The 14,759-nt window shown below is 46.2% G+C and overlaps 1 protein-coding gene across 1 annotated transcript in view; it reads left to right on the top strand.

Annotated features, from left to right (window-relative positions):
- The window catches only part of LOC147424442 (casein kinase 1-like protein HD16), a 56,014-nt gene extending 42,774 nt beyond the window's left edge, over window positions 1-13,240 (top strand). Inside the window, exons 12-16 of the mRNA XM_086499375.1 lie at window positions 11,653-11,827; window positions 11,918-12,008; window positions 12,229-12,386; window positions 12,496-12,684; window positions 12,772-13,240. Of these exons, the coding sequence (XP_086355501.1) occupies window positions 11,653-11,827; window positions 11,918-12,008; window positions 12,229-12,386; window positions 12,496-12,684; window positions 12,772-12,831 (673 nt within the window). The 3' untranslated portion in view covers window positions 12,832-13,240. The remainder of the gene's footprint in view (window positions 1-11,652; window positions 11,828-11,917; window positions 12,009-12,228; window positions 12,387-12,495; window positions 12,685-12,771) is intronic.
- The last annotated feature ends 1,519 nt before the right edge of the window (window positions 13,241-14,759 follow it).

The following is a 14,759-nucleotide window of genomic DNA, read 5'->3' as shown; positions in this document are numbered from 1 at the left end:
AAGATATGGTCAAGAGTAGAGAAGCCTCTCCTAAACCCTACTTGCCCAGTTGCGCGCAGTCCTTCCCTCTCTGCCCATCTACTCAGCTGTTGCTCAAGAATGGATGCATACAATCTTGCCAGTGTGTGCCCAATCATAATAGTGCGATAGTTCCCAGGCTCCATGGGGTCTCCTGATTTGAAGATAGGTACGATTGTAGATAGGCTCCAAGTGTCCGGTAGGCCCTCACACATGGCACGGTTAAACATAACTGCTAGAAGTCTGCTAGTAAGTCTTTGGCATGCATGAAATGCTCAGTGACTAGGCCCTCATGATCATATGCTCTCCCAGTCTTCATCTTGTCAATAGCTTTTTTCACCATCTCAGCAGTGAAAAAGACACGTGTGTGGGCATGGGTCAGGCGGGTTGGGGAGGGGCGGCTGTCTAGGTACTGTGTACAAAGATGATGCGTACTGACCCCAGGTCTCTGTTGAGGAAATAGCAGGGGGGGGGGGGGAGACTGCTCATGAAAGAGCCGCCACGCCTCACGCGAGTCTTAACTCAAGAATAGCTGATATAGATCCTGCTCGAGTCTAGCAAAAAAAGCCCTCTTCTTCCGTCGCACCAGGCGTCGGAAGTTCATCTGTGACTGTTTGTGAGTGACGTCTCCCAACAACACCTCCCTTGAAGTGTGGCTCTAGTCTGGCGGCACTCCTCATCGTACCAGCTGTTCTGAGGCATGCTCCCAGATCGGCGGCTCTGCTCAGGCTAGGTGTGTGGGTATGCTTCTGCTGCAGCCTCATGTAATGTCTGTGTCAGTATAGTAGTTAGCTCCTCAGAAGGTCGCCCCGAGTCCTCAGTGCATGGGCATCTGTAGATTCCGTCCATGTATACAGAGTCCGTCTCCCTTGTGAATGTGTAGCGAGTAGGGGCTGCTATCGTGGCTTGTGTGCTACATTGAACTGGAAGGAGATGGTCATTGACACCAGAGCATGATCCACTGCCACCCCGACTGGTCTGGGCCCAACTGTGAGATCCTGGATACTATAGATGAGGTTCGGTTGTGCCATGACATAGTCCACCGTGCTGGCTCCATGTCTGTGTGGGAAGCATGTAAAACCTCCCGCAGTAGGAAATCTCTGTAGGCCGTTCAAGATGGCCAATCCATGTGCAGTGCCCATGTCTATCAGGTGTCGCCCATACTCAGTATATTCCATATCGTGTGATTGTCACCAGCGTGTGACTACTATCTATCCTTTTTGTTGATTTCTTTCTTATTATCTATTTACTTTCACTTTTTGGAAACACCCCTCGGGAAATCTAACTGCCCTGCATTGCATAGCTAGTGTGGAATTGTCCAGAGGGAGTCCAGGCCTGAGGGCAAGAGAGCACTAAGGTTGGACAAAGACTATGGTTAGCCAAAGTGGGGTCATTGACTAGCCAAAGTGGACTCCTTTGCTACAGAGGCTACATTTCAGTTCTGGATGTGGCCGCAGTGTACAAAGAGGGTCGGATGACCTAGAAAGATACAATGGCAGCATCTCCTAAAATTTAGGGAACCGCTATTTTGGGACTCGAAAATGTGTTGACGTCATTACCTCCGGAATGACAAGGGGAACATTTTCTTACTCTGCTGTGAAGTCAACTGGGCAACCGGTTGGGATATTTTTAGACGGCAACCCCGAGACGGGAAAATGCTTATAAATGTGCCAAGTGGCACCTTCTGGTGCACTTGCCTCATGGAACAAGAAGTGGCGCTGAATTTTAAGCTCGGAGAGGCTCATTTGCAGTTTTTGGTCACAGGTTAAGAGCTATGGAGTGCTTGCTTTCCCTCTTATGCACAGTGCGGTACCAGGAGTGATGCCCTGCACCCTACGCACTGCCCTCTCTCTCCCCTTTGGCAGTATGTTATGCCCCTCTAGTGGGCTCTTCATTTGACTAATGTACAGTCGTGTGGGTTCATGCGCGATTGCCGAGGCAAGAGCCTCTTGCACAGGTACTGGATTAGCTAGCAGCTAATCCCCCCCGCAGGTACAGGTGAATTCGGAGAGGTTTCACGCCAGAAATCTCATCCGATTCAAAGGGCAAGTAGCCCTACAGGTGTGGGAGCTCGAGGACTTGCTACGGATGCGACATGCACGCGAAACGGAGCCCGAAACAGTAAATTACAGCCTGCTGTGTATTTTTGCAGGTTTAGGGTTTTGGCCCTAAACGGACCCTAATACCCCCAGGAGGTTCGGGGACGCAAGGGGACCGCTGTACAGGTGATCTGGCGCATTTTCAGGGCTGAAAACAGAGAATTCAGCGTGCTGCAGATTCTCGCCAGGTTTTGCAAAGTGCCCGTATACGTCGGGAAGGTCAGTCAATGCGTGGGAATATTGATTGTGAAGGGCTCAAGTACAGTTATGCTGCCGAAATCAGGCTGGAACAGTGGAAATTCAGCCGAGTTTGTGCGGGGCAGCTTGTAGGGAACCACAACGTTTATTTCCCTCTTTTGAACAATAAAGAAATACCGAAAGGGGCGCCTAAGTTAGGGGCCAATCTGGTGTCCGTCTACTCATACAGGTGCAATGTAGCAGCCTGTATCCCTCTCCCCTTTGTTGTGTCTTGAAAGTACAGAAAAAATAGACGGCTACTAATGGGTGAAAGCTAAATCAAGGTTTGAAGTAAAGTCTACCGCCGTTTTTGGATTGAACTTTTTCCCATAGAAGTGAGCCTTGGTCAGTTTTGGGCTTGAAGACACAGGGAATCATAGACCAGACACAGGGAATTGCAATTATGGTTGACAGACCAGATGATGTGACTGAAGAGGTTTCCTCTTCACAGGGTCAACAGACACATGAAGTGGGTGAGTCCTCAAGACCACCACAGACAGATGATGATATATTCAGGACCCAGTTGGCTACTGCTGTGGCTATGTTCACACAAGTAATGCAAAACCCAAGGTTTTTAGCCTTTCTGCAACCTCCTGTTCCGTCTCAGCAAGTTGGGTCACTGGATCATATTCAAAAGCCTGTTAAGGCTCGAGCACAGGTGATTCATACTGCACAGTCAATGGAAACACCTGTACACTTGACGGAGAACATGCTGTCTCCACAACCTATGCCTAAGGTGCAAGAACAGATGGCTGAGATGCCAGTCTTTCAAGCTGTACCAGTTCAGCCCGCCACCTTTCAACAGTCTATAGCTGGTTCTAATGGGCAGGGAAGCAACCTACAGGCTATGCAACAGGTCTTCCCACCACCTTCAGTACACCCTGGCTAATTTGGAGGTGGATCCGTATTCCAGAGCATGGCTGGTCATGCACCTGGAAATCAGTTTTACACGCCAGGAACTGTGTTTGGGCGTGCTCAAACGATGATGCCTAACCCCATGTACAGTGTCATGGGTATGCAACCAGGGTTTCAGAGCACTCAGGGCCAATTTGGAATGCCACAAGCAAATTTTGGTATGGCTGGAATTACAAATCAGCAGCCAAATATGGCATTTCCAGGTCAACTTAATAGCGGCCAAGGAACACAGATGAACCCTAATAGTGTTCCCATGTTTCAGTCACTTCCATATGACAATTTAACGCCGCTGGAGAGGCCAACTCCGTACAAAGAAGGTGGCAAAGGTGTGTCATTCATGACCTTTACAGGACTTGATGACAGGAAGAAGGGTCTCTCATTCCTCCAGCAATTTGACAAGGCCTATGCAGGGGGAAACTTTACAGAGGCTTCAAAGGTCCGCAAGGCAGCCACTTTCTTGATAGGGAATGCGGGACAATGGTGGACAACTTTATTGCTTCAAGGGCAAGCTCCGTCCACATGGATTTACTTCAAGCAGATTTTTGCAGCAACATGGTTATCTGATGATTTCGAAGCAGATGTCATGACAGAATGGCACCAGCTAAATGCTGCCACTTGCAGAAATCTGGATGATTACAATCGGAAGTTTTGGAAAGCTCTACTTCCAGTAACTTCCTATAGGTTTGTGCCATTGACAGAACATATTGAAAAATACTGTTGTGGCCTACCCAAAGGATTGAGAAAATACTGCACGAAGACAAAAGTCACTACTTTGACGCAGCTCATCGAGGTAGCAAACACTGGGAATGGTTTGCTCAAGGGAGAAGATTGTGAATTTAACACTGGCGTCAAGGCAGGATCAGGCAAGAAAAATTCAGCCAAGAAGCACGTTCCCAATGAGGCTCCTAAAGGGACTCAGGAGTCAGCCAACGCAGGGAAAGACAAAGCTACGGCTGAATCAGAAAAAGGACCAGCAAAGAAATGGAAAAGACGTTTTCCTCGCAAGTCAGAAGAGCAAAAGAAGGTCCTGAGGACAGAGAACAAATGCTTTATATGTGAGCAGCCTAGCCACATTGCTTACAATTGTCCTACAAAGAAAAGGCCAGCTGATTCTGATGACAAGGAAGACAAGAAAGGAAAGAAGCCCATGGCTGGTCTAGTGCCAGATATGGTGGGCGACAAGCCAAATTCAGATGCAAGTGAGCTTTGTAGAGCATGGGGAAAGGTCAGGGATCAAACAGTGCTTATCTTCTTTGATCCAGGTGCCAAAGCCAACTTCATTTCCCCAGAATTGGCTTCAAAGTTGGGAATCAGACCTGAAGAGATGGGGTATACAGCAGAGGCAGGTTTGGCATGTTCTGGCCATAGAGAGGCTGTGACATCCATCATTGGAAAGTTGCGTCTACATATCCAGTCCTATGTAGATGTTGAAGAATTTTATATCATGCCACTGGACGGATGTGATGTGTTTGTTAGGTATTCCTTGGTTGTTTCGTGTACAGGGCATCATGGATGCCTATAACAAAAAGATCACTGTACAGAGGAGGGGAAAGACTCACATTTTGTATGTAAAGCTTAAAGGGGAGTCTATTCCTACTGTATCAGCTTCTGCTATTACTTCTGTAATGAAAAAGCATCTTTCTGCGTACTTGGTTTTTGCACGTGAAGTGTCAGAGTGGGATGAATCAAATTTATCTGTGCTAGATAAAGAAAGGTCAATGTTTTTACAACAGTATAGTGACAGCTTTTCCAATTCATTACCGTCTCAATTACCGCCAGAGAGACCCGAGGACCATGCGATAGATTTGGTGCCAGGCAGTAGCCCACCAAATAAGCCTCCGTACAGGGTTAGTGCGGCTCAACAGAAAGAGATAATGGGCCAGGTACAAGAGTTGTTATAAAAGGGGCAGTCACCTTTAGATGGACTCAAAAAGAGATTTCAGCTTTTAATCTCTTAAAGGAAAAGATGACTTTAGATCCAGTCATTGTGTTGGCAGATCTTAGGAAGTCATTTGTGGTCCAGTGTGATGCCTGTGGTAGTAGCATTGGTGCAGTGCTAATCCAAGATGGTAGGGTAGTAGCCTATGAGAGCAGAATTTTGCAAGGGCCAGAGATGACCATGCAGGTCTATGAGAAAGAGTTACTGGCTGTGATTCATGCTCTCTTAAGTTGGAAACACTACCTGCTAGGTGCAGATTTCGTTGTCCAAACGGATCATCAGACCTTGCGGTACTTCTTGACACAGACAAAGTTATCTGAGAAGCATATGCGATGGGCAAATATCTTGTCCATGTTCCATTTTCAGATTGTGCATGTGGAAGGCAAGAAGAACGTTGTGGCTGATGCCTTGTCAAGGAAGCCACAAATTTCAGTTGTGTCGATTCCTTATCATCATGAAGAAGATTTTGCAAGGGTCTTTGAGCAGCTAATGCAAGGACAACGTAATGAACACTATCTTCTTAAAGACGGGTTCATGATGATGCATGGCAGATTGTGTGTCACAAAGCCATTGCGACGCAAAGTTATGGAAGAGAGTCATGTCCCACCGTATGCAGGGCATCGTGGTATCGATGCTACAATTAAAACGGTTGAGACATTCTTCTATTGGCCTACATTGAGAAGGGATGTGGATGCCTTTGTGCCAGAATTCCAAAAGGTCAAGTTTGACAGGCAAAAGGCACCAGGGTTATTGCAACCACTACCTATTCCAGATAAACCATGGGAAAGTATTGCTATGGATTTTATGTTTGATCTTCCGAGAACGCAGACAGGAAACGATGGTATTTGGACCATTATTTGCAGATTCAGCAAACAGACTCATTTTATTCCTGTCAGGAAGAAGATAAAACCAGATCAGATGGCACGCTTGTTTATGAGCAATATTTTCAAGTATCATGGCATGCGACAGTCGATTGTTAGCGACCGTGATCCACGCATGACAAGTTTGTTCTGGAGAGGTTTGTTTGAGAATATGGGCACAACGTTCAAATTCTCTTCGTCATTTCATCCTCAAACAGATGGGCAGTCAGAAGAGGCAAATTCTACTGTCCTAGATCTGTAGAAGTGCTATGTGTCAGAGCATAAAGGAAAGTGGGAGCAGTATTTGCCATTGGGATAGTATGCATACAATAATACAGTGCATTCATCAACTGGCAAGGCACCTTTTGAGATAGTTGAAGGTGGCAAGAAAGTTCCTCCCATACTGCATACAAAGGACAAGATATTGGAAGCAGATAAGTATGTTCAGGACATGGATGAAATGTATAAGAAGGTCAAAGTGGCCTTAGAAAGGACTAAGGCAAAGCAAAAGAAAGGAGGTAATCGTCACCGTCGTGAAGTGGTATATTCACTTGGTGATTGGGTGCTTTTACGCTTTGAAAAGGCAAGGTTAAAGAAGATGAAGGGCAAGGAAAGACTGTTTCCAAAGCTCAGCATGCGTTACTATGGGCCTTTTCAAGTATGTGACATAATCAGTGATGTTGCATATAGGCTGAAATTGCCTGACAGTTGGAAGATTCACAATGCGTTTCATGTGAGTCTTCTCAGACCCTATGTGGGTGATGTGCAAGAAGATATGCCAGCTGAAGATCAGTCGGAAGTCGAGGAACTTGACGAGATCTTGGTCCCGGAACAGATTTTGGCACACAAAGAAAGGAAAGTGAAAGGCAAGGTTGCTAGGCGTTACTTGGTAAAGTTCAGAAACTATCCACCAATGGATGCTAAGTGGATGGAACAAGGTGAACTTGCAAAGTCACCAACTGTGTTATCACTTTACTTGGAAGCCTTCGATTTGCAACCTACCTTGACCCCTTGAGTTTCAAAGCTAAATGGATTGTCAGTGTGACAATGGCTTCTGAAACAAATGATGTACATGGTATTTAAAGTGAGCTCAAATGAAATACCTGTTACATGAATGTTAGAGCTGTACAAATTGTCAGTTTGGCAATTGCTCTTATGGAATGTCCAAAAGTTTGGTTAGTGCTATAGAAGTGAGTATTTCTTGTCAGTTTGTCAAGGATACAGTGATTGCTTCTATTGAAGAGTACATGTGTAACTGCATTCTTAAACTGTCGGTTTGGGTATGCTCGAAAGTGTTACGAGATCCAACGTGTACTATAAGACAGTGGCAAAATGTGCAGCTACCATTTTGTCATTGGAAAGTTAGTGACTCAAAGCAATGGCAGAGTGTGCAGCTACCACTATGTCATTGGGACAGGGTTCAGACGCAGGCAATACATGAGTCAACAAGGTGTTGAATACACCAGGGTTGACAATGAGCATGTATGTGTCGTATATGTGTCGACAGGTGTTGAATACATCAGTGTTGATAGTAAGCATGTACGACATAGATGCAAACGAGAACGTTTGAGATTTCAACAGGGGGGTATGTCACCAACGTGTGACTACTATCTATCCTTTTTGTTTATTTCTTTCTTATTATCTATTTACTTTCACTTTTTGGAAACACCCCTCGGGAAATCTAACTGCCCTGCATTGCATAGCTAGTGTGGAACTGTCCAGAGGGAGTCCAGGCCTGAGGGCAAGAGAGCACTAAGGTTGGACAAAGACTATGGTTAGCCAAAGTGGGGTCATTGACTAGCCAAAGTGGAATCCTTTGCTACAGAGGCTACATTTCAGTTCTGGATGTGGCCGCAGTGTACAAAGAGGGTCGGATGACCTAGAAAGATACAATGGCAGCATCTCCTAAAATTTAGGGAACTGCTTTTTTTGGACTTGAAAATGTGTTGACGTCATTACCTCCGGAATGACAAGGGGAACATTTTCTTACTCTGCCGTGAAGTCAACTGGGCAACCGGTTGGGATATTTTTAGACGGCAACCCCGAGACGGGAAAATGCTTATAAATGTGCCAAGTGGCACCTTCTGGTGCACTTGCCTCATGCAACAAGAAGTGGCGCTGAATTTTAAGCTGGGAGAGGCTCATTTGCAGTTTTTGGTCACAAGTTAAGAGCTATGGAGTGCTTGCTTTCCCTCTTATGCACAGTGCGGTGCCAGGAGTGATGCCCTGCACGCTACGCACTGCCCTCTCTCTCCCCTTTGGCAGTATGTTATGCCCCACTAGTGGGCTCTTCATTTGACCAATGTAGAGTTGTGTGGGTTCATGCGCGATTGCCGAGGCAAGAGACTCTTGCACAGGTACTGGATTAGCTAGCGGCTAATCCCCCCCGCCGGTACAGGTGAATTCGGAGCGGTTTCACACTAGAAATCTCGTCCGATTCAAAGGGCAAGTAGCCCTACAAGTGCGGGAGCTCGAGGACTTGCTAAGGATGTGACCGGCACGCGAAACGGAGCCCGAAACAGCAAATTACAGCCTGCTGTGTATTTTTGCAGGTTTAGGGTTTTGGCCCTAAACGGACCCTAATACCCCCAGGAGGTTCGGGGACGCAAGGGGACCGCTGTACAGGTGATCTGGCGCATTTTCAGGGCTGAAAACAGAGAATTCAGCGTGCTGCAGATTCTCGCCAGGTTTTGCAAAGTGCCCGTATGCGTCGGGAAGGTCAGTCAATGTGTGGGAATACTGACTGTGAAGGGTTCTAGTACAGTTATCCTGCCGAAATCGGGCTGGAACAGTGGAAATTCAGCCGAGTTTGTGCGGGGCAGCTTGTAGGGAACCACAACGTTTATTTCCCTCTTTTGAACAATAAAGAAATACCGAAAGGGGCGCCTAAGTTAGGGGCCAATCTGGTGTCCGTCTACTCATACAGGTGCAATCTAGCAGCTTGTATCCCTCTCCCCTTTGTTGTGTCTTGAAAGTACAGGTAAAATAGACGACTAATAATGGGTGAAAGCTAAATCAAGGTTTGAAGTAAAGTCTACCGCCCTTTTTGGATTGAACAGGCCGGTTTCAGTGATAGTCTGGAAAGGCCCGTTTCTGCCACATCTATCTCTCTTAGCATCTCCTTTGAAGTATCATAAAACACTGCCTGGTGATGGGAAGTCCTAGCATTGAAGTCCCCGAGGATGATAATGTCACCGTCCCTAGAGAACTCCCATATGTCATCATCCAAAATAGAGAAAGGGGACTGTCCTCTGGGTGGTGCATAAAATGATGTACTCGGGGGGAAGTAACAAATAGCTAGATAGAGGTATCTGCCCGTCTCTGCTTTCAGTCTCACCCACATGTACCTAGCCTGCTCGTCCCTACGGGCTATATGTATCAGTGGTTGTAGATCCTCTCTAAATAACACTGTCACTCCTCCCGAGCCTCGCCCTTTGTGCTCTGAGCGTGTCTCCTGTTTGTAGGCTGTCTCCCACCTGTATCCACTGATGTGAGGCATGGATTGCCCAGGGGCTTGGTGTGTCTCAGAGTAGAAGATGATGTCTCTTCCAATAAAGCTGTCCTCAAAAGCACCCACATCAAGACGCATAGATCCATTGCAGTTCTAGGCAGCTACTTTGAGTGTGGTCCCATAAGACTCGCACCGTTATGTGGAGCATCGCTCAAGTATTACCACTTTTCCGTCTCGGTAAAAAGCGATCTTGCCTTTTCCCCTTGCTGCTCTAATCTCCGACATTACTTCCTGCATATGAGCGATCTGCGAGAGGGTGAGATAATCCCCGAGAAAGATGCCAGTCTCTTTAAGAGTTGGTCTTTTCTTCAAGAATGACTTCTTTGCCTCCATGGAGGGAAAACGGAGGATGAGTGCTCTTTCTTTTGAGGTTTCTCCACTGCCTCCATTTTTCTTTATGTTGCCCACTCTCCATGCCCTTGTGTGTGTCGGCTCATGAATCCCCATCAAGGCTGTGAGTTCTTTTACTTCTTCGTCCACATTGCCTTTGTCTTTAAGACCACAAATTCTCACATGTAAAGCGCGCACCCTTCACCTCTGCTCCTCCTCTAGTGTCTGGTTAATGATGTTGTTGGGTGTGGACGTGGGCGTTATCTCCTTGTCTTTTCCTTTCTTGGCCACCTTGATCCATTTCTCGGCTTTGTCCGCCTTCTGTTGGGTTTTGGTAAGAACATCCACCCAAGAAGTCTCCATTTCTTTGTGCTGTTCTTCTCCCTCTTTGATGGCCCATACTTGTTCCTTGATCGTGTTGATTTCTTCGATTACTGAGGGTTGCAGTTTGCCCTCTTCCAGTGTGTTTCTTGATCAGGCTTCGGCGAGTTCTTTCTTGAGTGACGCGATCTCTTCCTTGGGTCGTCACTCGGTCTTCCAGCGTGCTTATTTTGCTCTCTCGGATCAACACACATCCTTGGAGTACGTTTATTGTGCCCCAGAGACTGCGGTTCATTTTGGTAATGGTCTCCATCATTTCCTCTTTACATTTTTGAATGGCATTCTCTAGGGGGTCGGCTTTATCGTTCGTCTTCCTCATGCTTGATCGCCGTCCGCAAGGGGGTTAGATGTACGTGTGCACCCACCCTAGCAGCGAGCGCGGCCGTTGGGCGTGCATGGAGGAGTCGGCCACAAGGGAGTCGCTAGATGCACGTGTGCACCCACCCTAGTGGCGGTCTCGGCGAGTGGTGGAGCGCGAGGCGGTACGGCCCGGGGGAGATAGCGGTAGTTACAGATTGGAGAGAGAGAGAGAGAGAGAGAGAGGGGGGGGAGTATGGTAGATCGAGTGGGGGGAAGGGGGGCGGGCGGGGAAAAAAATAAAAAATAAAAAAAATCCCTACGCGTAGAGGATAGACATCCTACGCGTGAAAGAAAAAAAGGGGAGGGCAGGGACAATCTACTCGTAGGAGAGGGGGGAGAGACATACTACGCGTAGAGAGTGATGGCACATGCTATGCGTAGAGAATAGGGGCTAGGGCAATGTGCAGCGGGCGCGGGGGGGGGGGGGGGGGGGGGGGGTGTGCTCAGCAGGGCGCCACGGTGGTGCAGCGCACGAGCAGGGCAGGGCAGCGTGGGCGCGAGGGGCAGCAGGGACGGGGGTGCAGGGCGGGGGTGCAGGGCGGGGATGGGGGTGCAACGTGGGTGCGGCAGCGTGCAGACGGCAGGACGCGGCAGAGGGGCAGCAGGGGGGGAGGCGAGCGGGAGGGGCAGAGAGAGAGAGAGAGAGAGAGAGAGAGAGAGAGAGAGAGAGAGAGAGAGAGAGAGAGAGAGAGAGTGTGCATAACATTCTCAAATTAATGACCTGCTCTCTTTTTCTCGAATTTACCCACCGGAATCCCCTAGTTTTTGCCTTATGCAGTAAGTAGCCTTTCGCAAATTTTCCTCAAATCAAGCTCAGGGGGCGATTTTCACATGACATTTGTATCTTGTGCATGGGCACTGATGTATGGGTATATGTGGAACTAGAAGGAACAACACAAGGTTTCATTTCGCTTATTTTGTATGATATAGAACCAAGAAACCAACACAGAGCTCTGTTCATACACAGAGGGCTTACTCTTATGCTGTGATGCCGTCAAGCAGGTACCATTTCAATGTAGCAGATGCTCGTATGTATCAATATGTACACAAGGGCTACGAAGATGGTCTTTTTATTAGCAGTGTTTCCTCATGTGCAAATCTCTGGGCTCTCATCATGGATGCTGGCACAGGGTTCACAGGGCAAGTGTTTGAGATGTCTCACTTGTTTCTTCACAAGGTTGGTGCTCTCTACCGTTCTATAGTTGGTTTCATTTTCAGTTTATTTGGCTTATTGATTTGAACGTGTTGATCATTTTCAATCATTCAGGAGTGGATTATGGAGCAATGGGAGCTGAAATACTACATCAGTGCAATTGCTGGTTGTGACAACGGGAGTGCTCTGGTGGTCATGTCCAAAGGTTCGCATCCTGTTTTCTGTATCAATCTCAAAGTGCTTCATTATTTGGTGCGAAGTTTTGTGAGATATCTAGTAGACAGGTGCTCCAATGTGCGTTTCAATGACCTGGGCTCTATACAAGGGCTGCAATCATAGCATAGTTGTTTCCACAATTGGAAAGCAAATCTATCGTATGTGATTTTACATTTAGGTAAAACTTCTCTTAATGTTGACTCTGCTAGGGACACCATTCACTCAGCAATCATACAAAGTGAGTGACTCTTTTCCATTTAAATGGATAAGTAAAAAGTGGCGTGAAGGTTTTCATGTCACATCCATGGCAACTGCTGGAAACAGGTGGGGGGTTGTGATGTCCCGGAATGCCGGCTTCACAGAGCAGGTATTCCATATGTTAAATAACGAGTAGCTTCTAGTCTCTTTTATCATTTCATTTATTTCAAATTTTTGAATTTCATGTCTTGTTTATTATTTGAAATTCCTCCTACAAGGTTGTGGAGCTGGATTTCTTGTATCCAAGTGAAGGAATCCATCGGCGCTGGGATTCTGGCTATCGAATTACAGCGACTGCTGCCACAGCAGATCAAGCTGCTTTTGTGCTCAGTGTACCAAAAAAGAAAGTGACCGATGAAACTCAGGAGACTTTGAGGACGTCCGCATTTCCTAGTACACATGTAAAGGTTAGTTGTGCCTTAAGGCTAGGCTAATCTTCCTCTCAATTTGTTACACACATAATTATTTGATGCCAGCTCTTTTGCCTGTTATAGGAGAAGTGGTCGAGAAATCTTTACATCGCTTCTGTTTGTTACGGACGAACTGTATCATAATTTTCTTCAGGCGTCGAGATGCTTTCAGCATATGGCTTCTCAATGATGCCCCAAGTCAGTGTGGCTCCAAACAACCTTTTATTTCTCATTTGGCCCATTGAAATGCACAGCAAGAAGCTTCCTCTATTTTGTGAGGACTTCTTGTAGTTTTGTGTTACCCTTGTTCTGCAACCTCCATACGAGGTGTCCAAAAGTGTATAAATGAGAGGGAGGATCCCTATGGAAAGAGAGGTAAATGGCCAGGGTGAAGCTTATGGCAATACTACTTCAGATGTGAGATCACAGGTTTAAACACGAGTTGAACCGCAGTGAATGATCCATGGTCTGCCGAGTGGATGCAGTTTATCTTGTAACAGAGCGGATGTAATTTTCAAAGTATCGTTCGGAAATCAAGATTTTGTTGAGTGTATGCTGTGCATTTTTCATTGCTTTGGGAAACGTGTTATGAGAAGATGATTAGATTTTGCTTTTTAATATATCATAGCTTTGGCAAGATCTGCTGCCAGTAGATTCCAAGACGACTTGTGGTAACATTTATAAACCCTGCGTGGAGTCTTAAGACAGCAGCACCTTCAACCTCTTTCATTTTGCCTAAAACTGCTGATACAGGTAGCCACACAGCTGTTGCACATTCTTGTTGCAACTCTCAGGAAGCAAGCATCTTCTGTTGTATCAGGTCTCTCTCTCTCTCTCTCTCTCTCTCTCTCTCTCTCTCTCTCTCTCTCTCCCCCCCCCCCCCCCCCCCCCCCCCCCCGGTAAGGAAGTTAAAAAATTCTCGTCCTCTCTAACACTTGGTCCAATGAATAGGCGTTTTGTGAAGAGTGGATTTCTTGATTTGTGCAGGATAGCACTGCCTTTTTTTTTTTTTGAATATGTTGATTTTGGGCTTTCTCACCATCATGTTGAATCGGTTGCCTTACAGTCTTAATCTGGCTACCTTACGATCAGACTCGATATTTGCATTTGGGGCCAGCTTGTTTCTGTAAACTTGCCTTCTCAAATCAATTGGCCTAATAAGTCTAGGATTCTTCTGTGCGCCTGATTTCCTTTGAAGCTAAGAAAAGCTCTCCTTGCCTATAGGTGGTGTCTAAATCTCACAAACTTGAGTGCTGCAAAGGTTTGTAAAAAGAATTGGAGGCAGAATGGGCTTTATAAGTGTGATCTCAAAGAATCCTCATTGCTAGTAGTGTACTCTTGTTAGTAAAGAACTCAACCAAAGGCACTCTTACCAAATGTAGCTAACGTTCCCAGTTAGATTGTTAATATGGAACATGTGACGTCACAAGTCTATGACTATGGGAGTAACATTTTCATTTGGCCCAGCAGTTTGCTGACTAACTGTAGAGAACTGAATTTGGTGCTTAGATTCTGGCAGACGGCTTGCCACATATCTGGTGGAGTCTGCAAAGCAATCTTTACACTGGTCATGAAACTCATTCTTACTTTCATCCATCCATGAAAGCATACTTTTGTAAAAGTGAAGTATATTGAACACTCTTCTGTTTCTTTCTAATTGAGACGAGTTGTTGCGTAGGTGGAAAACTTGTTCTTAACTTGGAAAGGTCATTTCCAGTAAAGCTTGGGTTGGATGAATCTAAAAATGCTAAGGCATGCCTAGGATGACATCGCAATTTTCTTTTGATGCCATCAAAATAGATGCCTTATCCTTATAATCGTTATTGTTGAAACTTTGGATTGGAGTTGAGTTCATGGCTAATCCTCTGTAGGTATGAGTTAGATTTAATGGAATGCTTACTTAACCAGGTTTGGGCACATTTAATCTGTCAAGAAAGATGAATTTGTCAGCAGAACTGGGATGTTGGATGAGAATTTCCTGGTTGCTGAGGCCTCTTCATCTAGGAGCATTTCAAAATGCTTCTTTCATTGGCCATTAGACTACTCTCCCAACATCTCAAAATGCACTTGCA

Source organism: Adiantum capillus-veneris, chromosome 25, assembly GCF_014529385.1.
Source record: "Adiantum capillus-veneris isolate H3 chromosome 25, ASM1452938v2, whole genome shotgun sequence".
NCBI classification, from domain to species: Eukaryota; Viridiplantae; Streptophyta; class Polypodiopsida; order Polypodiales; family Pteridaceae; genus Adiantum; species Adiantum capillus-veneris.
The sequence above is the reverse complement of the archived record's forward strand: the minus strand, read 5'-3'. Positions and strand labels throughout refer to the sequence as shown.